At 41.8% G+C, this 21296-nt stretch overlaps 1 protein-coding gene across 1 annotated transcript in view; it reads right to left on the reverse strand.

Moving 5' to 3' along the window:
• Nucleotides 1–5600: 5600 nt before the first annotated feature.
• Nucleotides 5601–21296, reverse strand: part of vegfab (vascular endothelial growth factor Ab) — a 22351-nt gene continuing 6655 nt past the window's right edge. Inside the window, 4 exon segments of the mRNA XM_070446569.1 lie at nucleotides 5601–6282; nucleotides 6528–6671; nucleotides 15645–15677; nucleotides 19981–20060. Of these exon segments, the coding sequence (XP_070302670.1) occupies nucleotides 6261–6282; nucleotides 6528–6671; nucleotides 15645–15677; nucleotides 19981–20060 (279 nt within the window). The 3' untranslated portion in view covers nucleotides 5601–6260.

The raw sequence follows: 21296 nt of genomic DNA on the forward strand, positions 1-21296 counted from the left end.
ACAAGAGCATTAGTGAGGTCGGCAACTAATGTTGGGCGATTAGGCCTGGCTCGCAGTCGGCGTTCCAATTCATCCCAAAGGTGTTCGATAGGGTTGAGGTCAGGGCTCTATGTAGGCCAGTCAAGTTCTTCCACACCGATCGACAAACCATTTCTGTATGGACCTGGCTTTGTGCACGGGGGCTTTGCAATGCTGAAACAGGAAAGGACCTTCCCCAAACTGTTGCCACAAAGTTGGAAGCACAGAATCGTCTAGAATGTCATTGTATGCTGCAGCGTTAAGATTTCCCTTCACTGGAACTAAGGAGCCTAGCCCGGAACATGAAAAACAGCCCCAAATTAATATTCCTCCTCAATTAAACTTTACAGTTGGCACTATGCATTGGTGCAGATAGCGTTCTCCTGGCATCGGCCAAACCCAGATTCGTCCGTCAGACTGCCAGATGGTGAGGCGTATTTCATCACTCCAGATAACGCGTTTGCACTGCTCCAGAGTCCAATGGCTGCAAGCTTTACACCACTCCAGCCAACACTTTACATTGCGTATGGTGTTCTTAGGCTTGTGTGTGGCTGCTAGGGCATGGAAAGTCCCTTCTTGAAGCTCCCGGCGAACAGTTATTGTGCTGACGTTGCTTCCAGAGGCAGTTTGGAACTCGGTAGTGAGTGTTGCAACTGAGGACAGACGATTTTTACGCGTTACGCACTTCAGCACTCGGTGGTCCCGTTCAGTGAGCTTGTGTGGCCTACCACTTCACAGCTGAGCCGTTGTTGCTCCTAAACGTTTCCGCTTCACAATAACAGCACTTACAGTTGACTGGGACAGCTCTAGCCGTACAGAAATTTGACAAACTGACTTGTTGGAAAGRTGGCATCCTATGACAGTGCCATGTTGTCACTGAGCTCTTCTGTAAGGTCATTCTACTTACTGCCAATGTTTGTCTATGGAGAWTGCATGGCTGTGTGCTCAATTTTATACACCTGTCAGCAATGGGTGTGRCTGAAATAGCCGAATCCACACATTTGAAGGGGTGTTCACATACTTTTGTAAAAATAGTGTATCTGACATTCTCCCACATTTCAGGTTGGCAACACAGGGAACCCAAACAAGTAAAACACTCTATTGTTAATACATTATGTACTATCCCTTTTTCACAACTTCTATTTTTCTTTGATGATACAGATTAACTAGGACCAACAATAGTAGCCTACCTCTGACTTKATCAGAAACTTGCCCATACTGGTATATAAATTCATCAATATAATACAATATAATACCAACCTTTTGACCTTAGGGGATTTATTTATTTAATGCATTATACTGCCATTGTACTATGGTAATGCACAATTAATAAAGATTGTACCATACTGTAAAATATTACCATGGTATTGCATCATTTATACCATGGTATAAATGTGAATCATGGAAATGTACCATGGTTTTAGCTTTGAAGTATGATGGTACTGCCATCCACCTAAATAATGTCATGGTATTGCATCATTTGTACCATAGCATAGCTGTGGATTATGGAAATACCATGGTTTAAACCTGCATTATACATTCTACTATGGTTACRCACAATTATGAAGAATGGTACCAAAAAGTATTTAGATACAATGGCATTACCATGGTAGTGCCATCATACTTCAAAGCTAAAATCACGGTACATTTCCATGATTCAGACTATACCATGGTATAAGTGAAAGTACCATGGTATGAATGAAAGTACCATAGTAGTACCATTGTACATTTTTGTAAGGGAAAAGTAATATTTTCTGTATTTCTGAAGAGTTACTAAAAGCAAGAAACCAGATATGTATAGACAAAGTAGTAAAATAACTATGCCTTGACTAAAAGACAATTGTCACGCCCTGGCCTTAGTTATCTTTGTTTTTCTTTATTATTTTAGTTAGGTCARGGTGTGACATGGGGGATGTTTGTGTGTTTTTGTCTCGTCTWGGGTGTTTGTATTGTCTAGGGGGTGTTTGTAGAGTTCATGGGGTTGTGTTCAGTGTAGGTGTTTATGTAAGTCTATTGTTGCCTGGATTGGTTCTCAATTAGAGACAGCTGTCTATCGTTGTCTCTGATTGGGACCCATATTTAGGCAGCCATAGTCATTAGGTAGGTTGTGGGTAATTGTCTATGTGTAAGTTGCCAGTGTCTGCACTTATTTGTTTTGTATAGCTTCACGTTCGTCGGTTGTTGTTTTGTAGTTTTGTTTAAGTGTTCTTCAGTACGTCGCTTAAATAAATAGATTAKGTATTCACTTCACGCTGCGCCTTGGTCCTCTCTTTCACCCGAAGACGAACGTGACAATAAAACAAAATAAAAAACATAATTCCGGACTTCCCATCATATTTCCCCTCCATTAGGGGGCTTGGATCACACATTAAACCATCCTTTATATAAACAATCCAATCTGTCACAGACTCACCATTGCTAAACAACAGAGTAAAGTCCAGCGGGTCTGCTAGCTAACCTGTTAGGCTACGTTTACATAGCTAGATTGGGGAGACAAACAGATGGCTAGCTCACTCACATMCCCTGGATTCAAGAGTAAATCACAGATTTAATCGTTTACTGCATTCTTAAGGGTGTYTAGCCATGCAAGGGCTATTTGGGATTAACTGGGTTTATGGTATATTTCATGAGTAGCATAAATTGTTGGGTTGAAGAAGTGTTTTCACACAACTGCATTAGCTAACGCTCTGCGCTAATAGGTAATCAGGCGGGAAATGGTAACCTCTGGGACTAAGAGGGTGCCTGTTTAAAAACAAACATGGCCAAAGACCCAACAACCTCCCTGTAATCCGCATTTACAGGGGGATTAGGCTTTCTGGCCAACATGGGTTACTAAAATAATTAGCAGGGTTGGTTCAGAAGGTGTTATGCAAATGCTAGTGTAGTGGTTGTTGTTGGTAGGTGTATTGGATGTAATTGGTAGGTGTATTGGATGTAGTTGGTAGTTGTATTGGATGTAGTTTGTTGGTGGAGTGTATGTAGTTGAATATATWTATATATATAAAAGCAGTTTTATATAAAAAAACAATATAATTTGTAAATAATATGCTTTACTACTTTACACTGTCACAGAAAAAAAACATGCTATCATTGAAAATTAAACAATAAGTACTAGGTAATTAGCCTAGTGGTTAAGAGTGTTGGGCCAGTAACCGAATGGTCACTGGTTCGAATCCCCTTAGCTGACTAGGCGAAAAATATGTTGATGTGCCCTTGATGAAGTTGCTGGTTGCTCTGAATGTCTAATAAATGACTGAAATGTACTATTTTCATGAAATCATATACTCTTGAGATGGCAGTGCATTCGTAAAGTATTCAGACCCCTTGACTTTTTCCACATTTTGTTATGTTACACCCTTACTCTAAAATTGATTAAATACATTTTCCCCTCAATCTACACACAATACCCCATAATGACAAAGCGAAAACAGTTTTTTCACAGGTGTGTATTAAAAATAAAAACAGAAATAGCTTATTTACATAAGTATTCAGACCCTTTGCTATGAGACTCRAAATTGAGTTCAGGTGCATCYTGTTTCCATTGATCATCCTTAAGATKTTTCTACAACTTGATTGGAGTCCCCCCGTCGTAAATGTTATTGATTGGACATGATTTGGAAAGGCACACACCTGTCTATATAAAAATCCCACAGTTGACAATGCATGTCAGAGCAAAATCAAGCCATGAGGTCAAAGGAATTGTCCTTAAAGCTCAGAGACAGGATTCTGTCGAGGCACAGATCTGGGAAGGTTACCAAAACATTTCTGCAGTATTTAAGGTCCCTAAGAACACAGACTTGTCCTAGAGCTGGCCAACCGGCGAAACTAAGCAATTGGGGGAGAAGGACCTTGGTCAGGGAGGTGACCAAGAACCCGATGGTCACTCTGRCAGAGGTCTAGAGTTCCTCTGTGGAGATGGGAGAACCTTACAGCAGAACAACTATCTCTGCAGCACTCCTCAGTAAAAGGCACATGACAGCCCGCTTGGAGTTTGCCAAAAGGCACCTAAAGACACCCATACCATGAGAAACAAGATTCTCTGGTCTGATGAAACCAAGATTTAACTCTTTGGCCTGAATGACAAGCATCTGGAGGAAACCTGGCGCAATCCCTACGGTGAAGCATGGGGGTGGCAGCATCATGTTGTGGGGATGTTTTTCAGAGGCAGGGACTGGGAGACTAGTCGGGATCGAGGGAAAGATGAATGGAGCAAATTACTGAGAGATACTTGATGAAAACCTGGTCCAGAGCGCTCAGGACCTCAGTCATGGGAGATGGTTCACCTTCCAACAGGACAACAACCCTAAGCACACAGCAAAGACAACACAGGAGCAGCTTCAGAACAAGTCAATGAATGTACTTGAATGGCCCAGCCAGAGCCTGGACTTGAACCCGATCGAACATCTCTGGAGAGACCTGAAAATAGCTGTGCAGCGACGCTCCCCATCCAACCTGACAAAGCTTGAGAGGATCTGCAGAGTAGAATGGGAGAAACTGCCCAAATACAGGTGTGCCAAGCTTGTAGCATCGTACCCAAGAAGACTCGAGGCTGTAATCACTGCCAAAGGTGATTCAACAAAGTACTGAGTAAAGGGTCTGAATAATTACGAAAAATGTGATTTCAGTAATTTTTTTATATATACATTTGCAAACATTTCTAGAAACCTGTTTTTGCTTTGTCATTATGGGGTAGTGTCTGTAGATTGATAAGCGGGGGGGAAACGATTTAATTCATTTTAGAATAAGGCCGTAACGTAACAAAAAAGGTCAAGGGGTCTGAATACTTTCCGAATGTACTGTAGGTTGCAGATTGCTAGCTGTAATACAAACACAAAATGGAAGCATTGACTTGGTAGGCCGAGCTTTCTTTTAGCAAGGGTTTATTGTTATTTGCGTGGTGGAGCTCAAGACAAGCATAAGCCTACTCTGCCTCTAAACCCCCCCCCCCCCCCCCCCCCCACACACACACACTCACACTCACACTCACACACACGCACACACGAGCAGGGTGAAAATCACACGCAGCACCCCCACCTTAAAAAGGCCGTCCATACAAATGATCCATTTGAGGAATGTTTACATAAAGATTTTCCTTTCTTATAAAAGCCAAGAGCAGTGTCTCCTTGTAGCTAGGCAGAGAGGAGACGATAATGACATCACATAGCGGGGAGGGGGGAAACCCAAAAGAACATAACACTGTATATATAAATAGATCAAATTAAATACGGGTAGAGGACTGAATACTGAAAATACTCTAACATTATAAATTATCTATAGTGAACAATGACATAAGGGATATTAAGTATGTATAGTATATATACAGACAGACAGCTTGCCATCGATACTATTGCATTCTGTATTGAGTTCAACCGCAGACAGCGTACCATCCCCCTCCCCTCCGAAAAAAATATAATAATTTAAGAAGCAGATTCAGGATTTCTCACTCTGAAGTGATCAGCACAGTTTGTGAGGCACAGTTTCTCAATGGAATCAAGCTACAGTATCAGTTGTTTCTAGAGGTTTCCATGTATACCAAAATCAATCATCAGTATCCCTTTAGAAGTATTAATGGCACTCCAAATCCAGTTCCACTGCTAGAAAGGGCAGCAAAAGACAGTTCTAGCATTCCACAAGTTCTACGCATCAGTTCTAGAACTTGCTTTCAGGTAAAAGAAATTGTCACAAAGGGACAGATCCCCGTTTTCCCATTGCCTGTCCTGCCATTGCAATTGGGTTCCTGCAACGGGAGTCTATGGGTCAGTACTTTCCATCCCTCCAAGAATGTTCTCCCTTCTTCTCTTCCTCCTCTTTTCTGCTGATATATGTATCACATAGCTAGGTTGTTGTTTCTGATTCGACACATAACCCCTCATATATATCCAGTGAAGAATTTGCATAAATGAAATTACAACAAAACTGCAGTCCGGTCACACGCCAGTGAAATACAAAACCACACAGCTGTTTGCTTTTTTATAATGATGGGTTTTAGTTAGTTTTCTTTTAGCAGCAATAAAAATTCTGTACTTTTAGTATATACTTTAGTATATACAGATCTACATTGGGATGATTTTTCTGTCTGTTCATTTTCTTTCTCTTTCTCTTTCTCTCTCTGCTGTTTCTCAGTCAGTCCAGAGGAATGCTTTCCACAGAGAAAATGAGCTTAGAGTTTAAAGTTCAAAGTGCTGAGCTGTGAAACATCTTGTGAATATTCCATCATGTCATTTCATCTGAAGTTTGGCCTCTCATCTTCTTGGTTTGTCACATCTGGGGGACAAAGAGAAGAAAGACAGGCATTAAAAACAGAGAAGTAGGGCTGTATGGTTGTATGAAACACACATTGATCTCATGCTCTGGGAACTGAGCGCCAATGTCTTGGTCAGGTTCTTGGCTAATGGTAGGCTCTTATGTGGTCAAGAAATGTCACCAAAMACCATCTTGGTTACCATACCGAGTTATGAGGTCAAGAGTGATAAAACAAAAGTCCTCCTGACACCCACACACAAACACACCTGCAGGTCCTCTCGTTGAGCTCCAGGTAACGCGCCCGGCAGTGGGCATTGGAGTTTCTGCAGGAACACTGGCAGGTCAGAGGGTCCTGGATGAACCCCTGCTTCCTCCTCTCTGAACAGCCATCACAACATGGCTCGCACTGACTTTAGACAGACAGAGAGAGGAGAGGAAAAAGTGAAGGATGATGAAGAGGAGAKTGGAGGAGGAGAAAGAGATAGGAAGGATGTTTATTAGAATGGTATTAATATGGAAACAACCTTGGAAGTGTTTTCTGACAACCCACACATGCTGCAACTTCATACTCCCAGTGTCACTGCCTATGTGTGAATGTTCTGTATGTGTGGGTATGTAAAGGAGGAGGAATTGTAGCATGTGACTGGAGGGTTGTACAAAAACRGACACTTTGCAAGCAGCAAAATTACCCCCAAAACCATTGCCCTCTCCCCAACTCATCCTATGCTGGCAGGGTGACCTCCTCCTACTGTCTCGTAGGGTGGTAGGGGGGAGTGATTCTTGATGATTGGCTTGCCCACGTACAGTATGCATTGTTTCGGTTAGACATGCACCAGCAAGCTTTGGCAGGGATGTGAGGCTTACAACACAAAACACTGTCAAATTCAACACATCCCAAAACTCTCTTTTTACATAATCAAATAAAACTCAGAGGTCGTCTTGTGCGTAAAGATACAGGATTCGATTTTATTGAATTAAAATGTTAAAAGTATTGTTTTTCCCATACAGATGTATGATCTTAATATGATCACTCATTTGTTGCTGAGAATTTTCCTGCACAGCAGGAAGTGCAAATTTSCAGTGCGAGTTAAAATTTCAGACTTGATTTGCCGTAACAAAAAATGYATGAATCCATTAATTATAATCCACATTTCCTGTTGCTGCAGGATTATTTTTCTGCTGTAGCAAACTGGCTCAAATTAAGATCCTACACCTGTAGACACAGATTAGATAGAGAACCAGTAGATAAGAGAATAGATCTGGTTTAAATGACAAAGAACACTAGAGAGACTGCACCATTCTGTTTCCACACAGAGGGGTTGATAGTGGACCAAACCATTTTCACAGAGTATGGGGGATGACAGACAGACATTCCATTGAGAACTAAAGGCACAGCAACGTGAACAGAACAACTCTATTATTTGACATTAAACCCATTGCAGAAACATGAGCAACTCTTTCTATTGAATTATTATTTTTTTTTTAAATTGTTGAGACCCATGGAGACAAAGAGAACGCACAAATAGAACGGGCTAAACAACTTGTTGGTTTACATAACCCAGAAAGAAACAACAGTGTGATTGCCATCTCTCATATGCTCACATTGCAAACAAAGCCCAGATATGGCAGACGGAACAGCAAAAACCTGTTTGGAGGGATGAAAAGAAACAGAAGAAGAAAGGGGGAAAAGGGCGAGTGTGAGACACAGCAAAGCGAGACAGACTCAACACTGATGTAGGCCTTGGATGATCCCCACAACAGATACCGGATTAGTGAGATCGTCAGCAAAAAGCCATGCTGGTTGGTTCAGTTCTGTTATCTTTACCCTATCACTCCATACTTTCCCTCCATCCCCCCTAGGGTTCCTTATCACAAGGGGTGTGGGGTGAGGGTGGCAGTGAGGTATGGAGGCAGGGTTATGGGTGAATCGAGTGAGTTGTAGTGATTTGAGGTTGAAGTCACCCCTAACCATAGATATAGGATCAGATGTTATTTATTATTCAGGGACGACTTCTACCTACTCCGGTGGGATGGGGGTTCAGAAAAGCCTCATGCCAATTGATGCATGTGGTGGGATTGGGTGGTGGTGGTGGTATTGGGTGGAGTGGTGGTATTGGGTGGAGTGGTGGGGCTGTGAATAGTGAGTGAGCAAATTAATTAATTAAAAAGGGGCAAATGAACTCCTCCCAAATAAGCTTAGAAGTGCCACACTCAAGTGCAGGTTGGGAGAGGAGAAGGCCGAGCTGACATACGCTTCACGATTCTTTTGGTCATGGTTTTTCTTTCGCTTTCTCTTTTGGCCTTTGCCCTTGCCTTTCCGGGGTTTTCTGGAAAAAAGAGAAAGAAGCACAACAACACTGATACATCTGAGAGGACGAGGAAAAGAGACACATATCAACCGAATAGARAGTTCCGAGTTCAGTTAGTCAGTAAATCAAATCAATCGATCAATAGATCGTTCATTCACACAGAGGCTATAGGAGTGAGAGAATGGACTGAAATAGAATCAAATGGTCTCAATAAATCTAGTAAATAAGAATTGGACAAGTAAGCCTTGTCCGAGCCAGAAYGGCCCATGAATCTAGAAGTTAAAACTTTGTCACTGTTGTAGCAAAATAAATTATCAAAAGAACACTGGCTTCTAGACATTCTTAGACCAAAAAGAAAGGGTTTCACAAGTTTAATATTTAAGTTTAGCTGTTTTTTTTGACCAAACACTCCCTCAGCTACTCTTAACATTCCCAAATGGATACTGGACTATAGATGGGTTGGTTGTTTAGCAACAAAACCGGCACTTGTGCAACTATGGGGCAAAATGGACAGGGTTGGCTTAGATTGTTGACAACATGTAAACTATACTGAACAAAAATATAAACGCAACATGTAAAGCATTGGTCTCATGTTTCATGAGCTGAAATAAAAGATCCAAGAAATGTTTAATATGCACAAAAAAGCTTATTTCTCTAAAATGTTGTGCACAAATTAATTTACATCCCTGTTAGTGAGCATTTCTCCTTTACCAAGATAATCTATCCACCTGACAGGTATGGCATATAAAGAAGCTGATTAAGCAGCATGGTCATTACACAGGTGCACCTGGTGCTGGGGACGATAAAAGACCACTCKAAAATGTACAGTTTTGTCACAACACAATGCCACAGATGTCTCAAATTGAGGGWGCCCGCAATTGGCATGCTGACTGTAGGAATGTCCACCAGAGCTGTTGCCAGAGAATTGRATGTTCATTTCTCTACCATGAGCCGCCTCCAACGTAGTTTTGGAGAATTTGAAAGTCTGTCCAACCGGCCTCACAACCGCAGACCACGTGTAACCACGCTAGCCCAGGACCTCCATATCCTGCTTCTTCCCCTGAGGGATCATATGAGACCAGCCATCCGGACAGCAGATGAAACTGTGGGTTTGCACAACCAAAGCATTTCTGAGAAACCGTCGTCCTCACCAGGGTCTTAACCTGACTGCAGTTCGGCGTCGTAACCGACTTCAGTGGGACAATGCTCACCTTCGATGGCCACTGGCACGCTGGAGAAGTGTGCTCTTCACAGATAAATCCCGGTTTCAACTGTACCGRGCAGATGKCAGACAGCATGTACGGTGTAGTGTGGGCAAGCGGTTAGCAGATGTCAACGTTGTGAACAGAGTGCCCAATGGTGGCGGTGGGGTTATGGTATAGACAGGCATAAGCTACGGACAACGAACACAATTGCATTTTATCAATGGCAATTTGAATGMACAGAGAAATCGTGTCGAGATCCTGAGGCCTATTGTCGTGCCATTCATCCACCGCCATCATCTGGAAGCTGAAAATGTCCCAGTTCTTCCATGGCCTGCATACTCACCAGACATGTCACCCATTGAGCATGTCTGGGATGCTCTGGATCAACATGTACGACAACGTGTTCCAGTTTCCACCAAAAACAACAACTTTGCATAGGCATTGAAGAGGAATGGGACAACATTCCACAGGCCACAATCAACCAACCKGATCAACTCTATGCGAAGGAGATGTGTTGCGCTCCATGAGGCAAATGCCTTTTAAGCGTGCACATAGATGGATTAGCTGACAATGTCTTTTTTTATTTATTTTTAATTTAATTTTAAATGTTATCCCATTTTCTCCCCAATTTTCGTGGTATCCAATCGCTAGTAATTACTATCTTGTCTCATCGCTACAACTCCCGTACGGGCTCGGGAGAGACGAAGGTCGAAAGCCATGCGTACTCCGAAGCACAACCCAACCAAGCCGCACTGCTTCTTAACACAGCGCGCCTCCAACCCGGAAGCCAGCCGCACCAATGTGTCGGAGGAAACACCGTGTACCTGGCCCCCTTGGTTAGCGCACACTGCGCCCGGCCCGCCACAGGAGTCGCTGGAGCGCGATGAGACAAGGATATCCCTACCGGCCAAACCCTCCCTAACCCGGACGACGCTATGCCAATTGTGCGTCGCCCCACGGACCTCCCGGTCGCGGCCGGCTGCGACAGAGCCTGGGCGCGAACCCAGAGACTCTGGTGGCGCAGCTAGCACTGCGATGCAGTGCCCTAGACCACTGCGCCACCCGGGAGGCCTAGCTGACAATGTCATGAAAACTATAAGGGTCAGCCTAGTTCTCTTTTCACTAATCTGGGTCACCAGTCTTGGCTGATGGAACTCAACAAGCTCACTGCATAATTAGACGTTTTTGCACTTCTCAAAATTTCRAAGTTGTTCCAAACGTCACATTTCGAAGGGTTAAGGTTTTGGATGGGATTAAAATAACAAATGAGGGTCCACCACTCATGCAACATGCAACCTTTTGATCTGGAGTCATAGGATGACGGTTATCCACCACCCCCGTCCACAACRCCCTATCAAATCCCAAGCCTAATTGATGGTAATAGCGCCCACTGTTGCCCAAGTAGGACTGTTGCCTAGTGTCCGGTTTTGAAGGCATTTCCCGACACCCTCAGGACACAGACAGACRTCCAATTTCAAAGTCAATCTTGAGCGATCTGCCTGTTTAAGTTGTTTGATATAACAGTACAATGAGCTCCAGGTAGTGTATAAATTCAGCAGATTTAACAGATGCTGGGTATATAACAAAATGTGACAAAGGAACATTTCCGTACAATGATTGGGTGAACCTAGACTAGAGTTAGCTTCCATAGGATGACTGATCAAGCCCATTGATCTTCAGAGATCTTTTGTACCATCATTAACACCACTGTGACTAACTACTATCGGCATGGCCGATTAATTAGGGGTGATTTCAATTTTCATAACAATCGGTAATCAGCATTTTTTTTACGCTGATTATGGCGGATTACATTGCACTCCACGAGGAGACTGCGTGGCAGGCTGACCACCTGTTATGCGAGTGCAGCAAGGAGCCACGGTAAGTTGCTAGCTAGCATTAAACTTATCTTATAAAAAACAATGCTATTACTAGTTTAACTAGCTTGTCCTGCGTTGCATATTATCAATGAGGTGCCTGTTAATTTATCATCGAATCACAGTCTACTTCGCCAAACGGGTGATGCTTTAACAAGCACATTCGCAAAAAAAAGCACTGTCGTTGCACGAATGTACCTAACCATAAACATCAATGCCTTTGAAAAATCAATACACAAGTATATTTCTTTAAACCTGCATATTTAGTTAAAAGAAATTCATGTTAGCAGGCAATATTAACTAGGGAAATTGTGTCACTTCTCTTGCGTTCTGTGCAATCAGTCAGGGTATATGCAGCAGTTTGGGCCGCCTGGCTCGTTGCGAACTGTGTGAAGACCATTTCTTCCTAACAAAGACCGTAATTAATTTGCCAGAATTTTAAATAATTATGACATAACATTGAAGATTGTGCAATGTAACAGCAATATTTAGACTTATGGATGCCACCCGTTCGATAAAATACGTAACGGTTCCGTATTTCATTGAAAGAATAAACGTTTTGTTTTCGAAATTATAGTTTCCGGATTTGACCATATTAATGACCTAMGGCTCGTATTTCTGTGTATTTATTATATTATAATTAAGTCTATGATTTGATATTTGATAGAGCAGTCTGACTGAGCGGTGGTAGGAGGCAGCAGGCTCGTAAGCATTCATTCAAACAGCACTTTCCTGCGTTTGCCAGCAGCTCTTCGCAATGCTTGAAGCACAGCGCTGTTTATGACTTCAAGCCTATCAACTCCCGAGATTAGGCTGGCAATACTATAGTGCCTATAAGAACATCCAATAGTCAAAGGTATATGAAACACAAATGGTATAGAGATAAATAGTCCTATAATTCCTATAATGACTACAACCTAAAACTKCTTAACTGGGAATATTGAAGACTCATGTTAAAAGGAACCCCCTGCTTTCATATGTTCTCATGTTCTGAGCAAGGAACTTAAACGTTATCTTTTTTACATGGCACATATTGCACTTTTACTTTCTTCTCCAACACTGTGTTTTTGCATTACTTAAACCAAATTAAACATGTTTCATTATTTATTTGAGACTAAATAGATTTTTATTTATGTATTATATTAAGTTATAATAAAAGTGTTCATTCAATATTGTTGTAAATGTCATTATTACATATACATACACATATAAAAAATTGGCCGATTAATCAGTATTGTCTGTTTTTGGTCCTCCAATAATCGGTATCGGCTGTTTTTCGTCCTCCAATAATCGGTATCGGCTGTTTTTCGTCCTCCAATAATCGGTATCGGCGTTGAAAAATCATAATCGGTCAACCTCTACTAACTACCCAGGAGGCCCCTCACCCAGGGCCTGATTAATGCAGGGGCTTACATGGGTTGAAGCCCGGGGCCCCAAGGCCGTAGGGGGCCCTTAAAGCAGAGCTAAATTTAAATGTGTATATATATATTTCTTATTGCAACCGCCAAGAGGCGGATACATTTTTATTTTAAAAGTTTCACAGTTAAATTACATCTTTATTAGGCTCATAAAAAAAGTGTGTACTTGCAAGCGGGTGTACACATATGAAAAGGGGAGGGGTGCCCAAGAAAATATCTAAGCCCCAGGGCCTATGATTTCTTAATCCAGCCCTGCCGTCACCACAGCATGGTCAGATGTAAAAGTTGAGCAAACAGTAAAGCACGGTAGCATCAAAAACAAGAGTTGAATGTCCCCTGGGGCATCTCAGTGTAGAAACATGTTGGCAGGGAGCACTAAAGCCATCAGCCTTCAGACTCATAAATGGTTAAAACAAGGTCGGTCAGATAGGGTCTCAGAAACAAACCCTTATCTATACCGCTGGACACAWGACATATAAAACCTAAATACAACCAAAGACTCTCGTATCCTGTAGGTTTAGGCAATAGGACAACTAGACAATCCCATGTAGAGGTGGAAAAATCAGTTGAACAAAAACAAGAAATCCACTAAAGCTAGACCCATAAACACACACAAAAATGGTTAAAGGGGGTTTCTAAAAACACACAGTTATCTACACATCACAGGATCCTGTAAAACATAAGTAAAGAAATGAACCCTGAGACATACTTAAACTTCTTATGGCTGAGATCCCGTTAACGGGATCGACTTGACAACAGCCAGTGAAAGTGCAGGGCGCCAAATTCAAACAACAGAAATCTCCAACTTAGAATTCCTCAAACATACAAGTATTTTACACCATTTTAAAGATAAACTTGTTGTTAATCCCACCACAGTGTCCGATTTCAAAAAGGCTTCACGACGAAAGCACACCATCTGATTATGTTAGGTCAGTACCTAGTCACAGAAAAACACAGCCATTTTTCCAGCCAAAGAGAGGAGTCACAAAAAGCAGAAATAGAGATAAAATGAATCACTAACCTTTGATGATCTTCATCAGATGACACTCATAGGACTTCATGTTACACAATACATGTATGTTTTGTTCGATAAAGTTCATATTTATATCCAAAAATCTCAGTTTACATTGGCRCGTTATGGTCAGTAATGTTGTGCCTCGAAAACATCCGGTGATTTTGCAGAGAGCCACATCAATTTACAGAAATACTCATAATAAACAATGAAAAAAGATACAAGTGTTATGCACAGAATTAAAGATATACTTCTCCTTATGCAACCGCTGTGTCAGATTTCAAAAAAACTTTACGGAAAAAGCACACCATGCAATAATCTGAGTACGGTGCTCAGACACAAAAACAAGCCATACAGGTACCCGCCATGTTGTGGAGTCAACAGAAGTCAGAAATGGCATTATAAATATTCACTTACCTTTGATGATCTTCATCAGAATGCACTCCCAGGAATCCCAGTTCCACAATAAATGTTTGTTTTGTTCGATAAAGTCCATAATTTATGTCCAAATACCTCCTTTTTGTTTGCGCGTTTAGTTCAAAAATCCAAATTCATGACGCCAAAGCCAGACGAAAAGTCCAAAAATTCCATTACAGTTAGTAGAAACATGTCAAACGATGTATAGAATCAATCTTTAGGATGTTTTTAACATAAATCTTCAATAAAGTTTCAACCGGAGAATTCCTGCAATGGAACGCAGCTAACTCTCACGGGGGCACGCCTGAGTGAGCTCGTGGCACTCTGCCAGACCCCTGACTCAATCAGCTCTTATTACCCCCTCCTTCACAGTAGAAGCATCAAACAAGGTTCTAAAGACTGTTGACATCTAGTGGAAGCCTTAGGAAGTGCAATATGACCCCATAGACACTGTATATTGGATAGGCAAACCTACAAACCTCAGATTTCCCACTTCCTGGTWGGAYTTTTTCCCAGGTTTTTGCCTGCCATATGTGTTCTGTTATACTCACAGACATCATTCAAACAGTTTTAGAAACTTCAGAGTGTTTTCTATCCAAATCTACTTAATAATATGCATATCTTAGCTTCTGGGCCTGAGTAGCAGGCAGTTTACTCTGGGTACCTTATTCATCCAAGCTACTCAATACTGCCCCCAGCCATAAGAAGTTGAAGGCMGGTACAGAGAGAAGGAATGTAAACAGAGTAATGTAACAGAGGAACGTAAGGAGCAGCAGGTGTATATAAAACAACATTAGATGACAGGAGCAGAGGACATTGACCTCATCAGGTGTCACTTATTCACCTGGGTGAAGCATTCTAGGGGTTTTCCGTGTGTCTCACCTGAGAGCTCAAAGGGCCATGAAATTAGAATGAATGAAGTGGATGTGATTCTTTGTGAGTTCCAGGAAGCTCATTGGAGCGGTGCCACATGGTAGTGCGAGTGATCATTTGATATGCTGTGTGTAACAACACACATTTTAAGAGAGAAATGCTAAAAATGTGTGARCACAGGAGAAAGAGAACAGTGAAAGATAAAAGGAGAAAGACAATGACAAAGAGATAGACATCACTTCTCAAATCAACACAGAGCAAGAGTCTGTACTCACTTTTGTCTCTGTTCTTTCACTTCTTTCTTTGGCCTGAAAGATAGAAACAAACATGTTACCTTACAGCCCTTACCTTACTAATAAGCATGCACCCGTTAAGAAAATGACTGTAAGAACTGTTAAATCCCATTGCATTGATGAGGAATTGAAAAATGGTATGGTTGAGAAGGATGAGGCAAAAGGTATGCCATATAAATCTGGCAAACATAACTGCAAATTGAGAAATCTAAATAAAAAGAAGAGAACTAAACTATGAAACGAAAATAAATGCTATGAAGAATGACAGTAAAGCTTTGGAGCACCTTAAATTACATTTTGGGCAAAAAGGCAAACTTGGCTCCATCATTCATTGAATCAGATGGCTCGTTCATCACAAAACCCACTGATATTGCCAATTACTTTAATGATTTTTCCATTGGCAAGATTAGCAAAGTTAGGCATTACATGCCAGCAACAAACACTGACACTACACATCCTAGTATATCTGACCAAATTACGGACAAGCATTRTGCTTTTGAATTACGTAAAGTGAGTGTGGAAGAAGTGAAAAAATTATTATTGTCTATCAACATTTACAACCTGGATGGAGGGTTACTGAGGATAATAGTAGACGATATTGCCACTCCTATTTGACATATCTTCAATTTAAGCCTACTAGAGAGTGTGCGCCCTCAGGCCGGGAGGGAAGCAAAAGTCATTCCACTACCAAAGCCCCCTTTACTGGCTTAAATAGCCGACCAATCAGCCTGTTAGCAACCCTTAGTAAACTTTTGGGGAAAAATGGTCTTTGACCAGATACAATGCTATTTTAAAGTAAACAAATTGACAACAGACTTTCAGCACGCTTATAGGGAAGGACATTCAACAAGCACAGCACTTACACAAATGACTGATGATTGGCTGAGAGAAATCGATGATAAAAAGATAGTGGGGGCTGTTTTGTTAGACTTCAGTGCGGCTTTTGACATTATCGATCAATGTCTGTTGCTAGAAAAACGTATGTGTTATGGCATTACACCCCCTGCTATATTGTGGATAAAGATTTACATGTCTATACAGATGGCACCATTTTACGGGCTCCTAACCATTGTGCTATTGTGTGTGTTTTTTCACGTTATTTGTTATTTTTTACATAATGTTTCTGCCACCGTCTCTTATGACCGACAAGAGCTTCTGGATATAAGGACCGCAGTTACTCACCTCGTACTGGACAAAGATTTTTCTTTAACGAGTCTGATGCGAAGGATCTACTTCAGACACCTGACAAGGCCAAAATCCCCATCATTCGCATGAAGAAGAGACAGATATCTGAGACATAGGTCGGGGTGCCTTGTAAGGATCCGACGAGGAGTGAGCAATCCGCCTTTACCATCATTAGCCAACGTGCAATCATTGGATAATAAAATGGACGAGCTCCGATCAAGACTATCCTACCAACGGGACAATAAAAACTGTAATATCTTATGTTCCACCGAGTCGTGGCTGAACGACGACATGGATAACATACAGCTGGCTGGGTTTTGGGTCCATCGGCAAGATAGGACAGCTGCCTCTGGCAAAAACAAGGGGTGGCGGTCTGTGTATATTTGTAAATAACAGCTGGTGCGCGAAATCTAATATTAAGGAAGTCTCGAGGTTTTGCTCGCCTGAGGTAGAGTATCTCATGATAAGTTGTAGACCACACTATTTACCTAGAGAGTTTATCTATATTTTCGTAGTTGTCCATTCCCCACCACAAACCGATGCTGGCACTTAGACGGCACTCAACAAGCTGTATAAGGCCATACGCAAACAAGAAAATGCTCATCCAGAGGTGGCATTCCTAGTGGCTGGGGACTTGCATGCAGGGAAACTTAAATCCGTTTCACCTAATTTCTACCAGCATGTTACATGTGCAACCAGAGGAAAAAAAACACTAGACCAGCTTTACTCCACACACAGAGACGAGTACAAAGCTCTGCCCCCGCCCTCCATTTGGCAAATCTGACCATAAACTATCCTCCTGATTCCTGCTTACAAGATAACTTGTAAGTACCAGTGACTCGATCAATAAGGAAGTGATCAGATGACGCAGATGCTAAGCTACAGGACTGTTTAGCTAGGACAGACTGGAATATGTTCGGGGATTCATCGGATGGCATTGAGGAGTACACCACATCAGTCACTGCCTTCATCAATAAGTGCATCGATGACGTTGTCCCCACAGTGACCGTAGGTACATACCTCAACCAGAAGCCATGAATTACAGGCAACATCCGCACTCAGCTAACGGATAGAGCTGCCACTTTCAAGGAGTGGGAAAGAAATCCTGCTATGCCCTCCGACGAACCATCAAAAAGGCAAAGCATCAATACAGGACTAAGATTGAATCATGTTACACCGGCTCCGACACCCGTCGGATGTGGCAGGGCTTGCAAACTATTACGGACTACAAAGGGAAACACAGCCGCGAGCTGCCCAGTGACACGAGCCTACCAGACGAGCTAAAAAAAGTTCTATGCTCACTTCAAGGCAAGCAACACTGAAGCATGCGTGAGAGTATCAGCTGTTCCAGACGACTGTGTGATCACGCTCTCCATAGCCGATGTGAGTAAGACCTTTAAATAGGTCAACATTCACAAGGCCGCAGGGCAAGACGGATTACCAGGACGTGCATTCCAAGCATGCGCTGACCAACGGACAAGTGTCATCACTGACATTTTCAAACTGTCCCTGACCGAGTCTGTAATACCAACATGTTTCAAGCAGACCACCATAGTCCATGTGCCCAAAAGCCCCATAGTAACGTGCCTAAATGACAACGGAACCGTAGCACTCACGTCTGTAGCCATGAAGTGCTTTGAAAGGCTGGTCATGGCTCACATCAACACCAACATCCCAGAAACCCTAGACCCACTCCAATTTGCATACCGTCTCAACAGATCCACAGATGATGCAATCCCTACTGCACTTCACACTGCCCTTTCCCACCTGGACAAAAGGAACACCTACATGAGAATGCTATTCATTACCTACAGCTCAGCGTTTTAAAATTTGTTTTGAGACCCCAGGAGACTACTGTAGCTGCTGCCTTGGCAACAGCTAATGGGGATCCATAATAAATACAAAATCTAGCCACCGTTTGTTTCTTTGTAAACGATTCAGATCATCAACAGTGGACAGATAGTAGACATAGCAGGATTTCAGCTTGGGTGGCCTGTAGCACTCTACTACTCTAGTGTTTTCCATCCCTGATCCCAAGTGTCATGACAAAGAATGGCGTTCTCCCTGGCTTACCTCCTTGATTTGTTTTCACACACACACACACACACACACACACACACACACACACCACACACACCAACACACACACACACACACACACACACACACACACACACACACACACACACACACACACACACACACACACACACACACACACACACACACAACAACACAACACAACACAACACACAACACACAACACACACCAATATCTGATAACAATAGCCAAGTCTCAATTCTTTTGTGTGCTCAACTCCACAGCTCATTTCACTATAACTGATTATGGAGCAACGAATCCTCTGGCTCACAGCTAAGCCAGTGTGTACAGGAGGCCAAGAAGTTGTGAAAACGTCACATTTAATTTCCCATTACTCTCAATAGTTTCGTAGAAAAACCATGTAAAACCATTTTTATTCTACTTATCAACTAGTTAGAGTTGTTGAAAAGTGATTTACAAATCGTTTATTAATGGTTAAACAAACAATTAATTAATGGTTTGAGCAGTTATATGTGTTATGAAAAGGTGGAAAAATTATACACACTGAATGTAGGACAGAAATCTTTATAAAATGTTAATAAATGAATAGCTAGGGCGTTAAAGGAAAAGCTGATACATGGTTCATACCATATCACTTTTCTGTGACCTGCAAAGTGTTCAGAGTAGGAGTGCTGATCTATAGTAGGATCAGTTTTGCCTTAAGATCATAATGAATATGATAATATATGACAGAGGATCTGATCCTAAATCAGCACTCCTACTCTGAGACACTTTGTGGATACAGGCCCTGATCAGTGCTCAGTGTGATTGTAGATGGCACCCGGAAGTAGGAACGGACTCTTAGTTATCTAAACAGAGACAATCAATATCGCTGTTTACAGGTAAATGCCCCTGAATCCTCGTAGAAGACCTCCATATGCCCTGAACTGAGAAAGAAAACACTGGATTAGATAGTAGGCGTGTGTGTGTGTTGTGTGTGTGTGTGTGTGTGTTGTGTGTGTGTGTGTGTGTGTGTGATGTGTGTGTGTGTACATGCAGCAAGTGTAAAAATAATACTTAAACACATCTTACCTGCATTCACATGCACTGTGTTCTGTTAAAACTCATAAAAGAATGTCATTTTCCTGCCTTTGCGGTTTTATTCTTTTATTCTGTGAAACAAAAACAAGAGAAGACAGAGTCTAATACTTAGAACGGTCAAACATACTCACACAGACTCTCTCCTTCCCACCATATACTATACACACACATATATTGTTTACACATTTTTATACAACGGGTAAGTCTAATCCTGAATGCTGATTGGTTTTAAACCCGCATTCCAGCCAGTGTCTATTCCACAAGTTGTCACTGGCTAAATCTATGACGTTTAAAATGCCTATTTACCCTTGATCCACTGTCTCATCAGCCCAGCCAGGCAACTTATAAACTTGATCTCCTCTATAAAAAGCATCTAGACATTATTTCACATTTCTTTTAGACTAACACTTTAGTTTTCAAACAGCGGAGATTTGAAAAAACCTTCAATCTTGTCTCTCCGACAATTTCAACATTGTTTCAATATTCAAATTTGATCTCCGGCGTGTCCCATAGTAATGAACGAGTCGGGACGAGAGACAGGTGGGCAACATTTCTCAGCCAGTCGAAATCAGGAATCAGCTACAATAATTTTTATGGATATATACAAAAAAAGGTAAATTGAAAAAAGGTAAAAACGAAACGCAGATAATTTGCAGTCTTCCAGCTTCAGTTTGAAGTGATTGTTTACTGTAGCTGTGTTGTTAGCTAGCTCCACTGAACAAAAGTGTCCTGACGAGTGAGCACATTTCTATGCCAGGTGAAATCGAGTCTCATTAGCTCATTGTTATGGATATAGCCAAATAAATGTCAATAGAAAACAGCTTAAACAACGCAAATGCAGCTTCCTTGCTGTTATCTGGCTGCACTTTTTGACATGACTGTAAGTTAGGCGTAGTTGGCTAGCTAGCAAGAAAGGGATAAGAACGTTGCTAGCCAGTTTGGAACATTTAGATCGAATGACTGGGTTGCGTGCATAGATGCATAGATGCATAGCAACCCTAGATTTGTGTCGGGACTATATCTTGTGGAGGATGAATAGTATGAATAAATTCATCAAAACGTTTTTAATGAAAATTTGTCAATCATTATTTGAATACGTTGGTAACCCGTTGTATAAAAGTGATAATGCCCTCGAAGACAGTGTTTGGAGGATATATTGGCACGGTTTGCCGGCCGAGACGAAAATCCTCCAAACACCGGCTTCTCGGGCATTATCACTTAATTATACTATTGCATTGTTGAATACCTGTTTCTGATTGGCTTGAAGGGCATTCTAGAGGCATGCATTATTTCCCTATAATGCACAG

This window comes from Salvelinus sp. IW2-2015, linkage group LG14, assembly GCF_002910315.2.
Source record: "Salvelinus sp. IW2-2015 linkage group LG14, ASM291031v2, whole genome shotgun sequence".
NCBI classification, from domain to species: Eukaryota; Metazoa; Chordata; class Actinopteri; order Salmoniformes; family Salmonidae; genus Salvelinus; species Salvelinus sp. IW2-2015.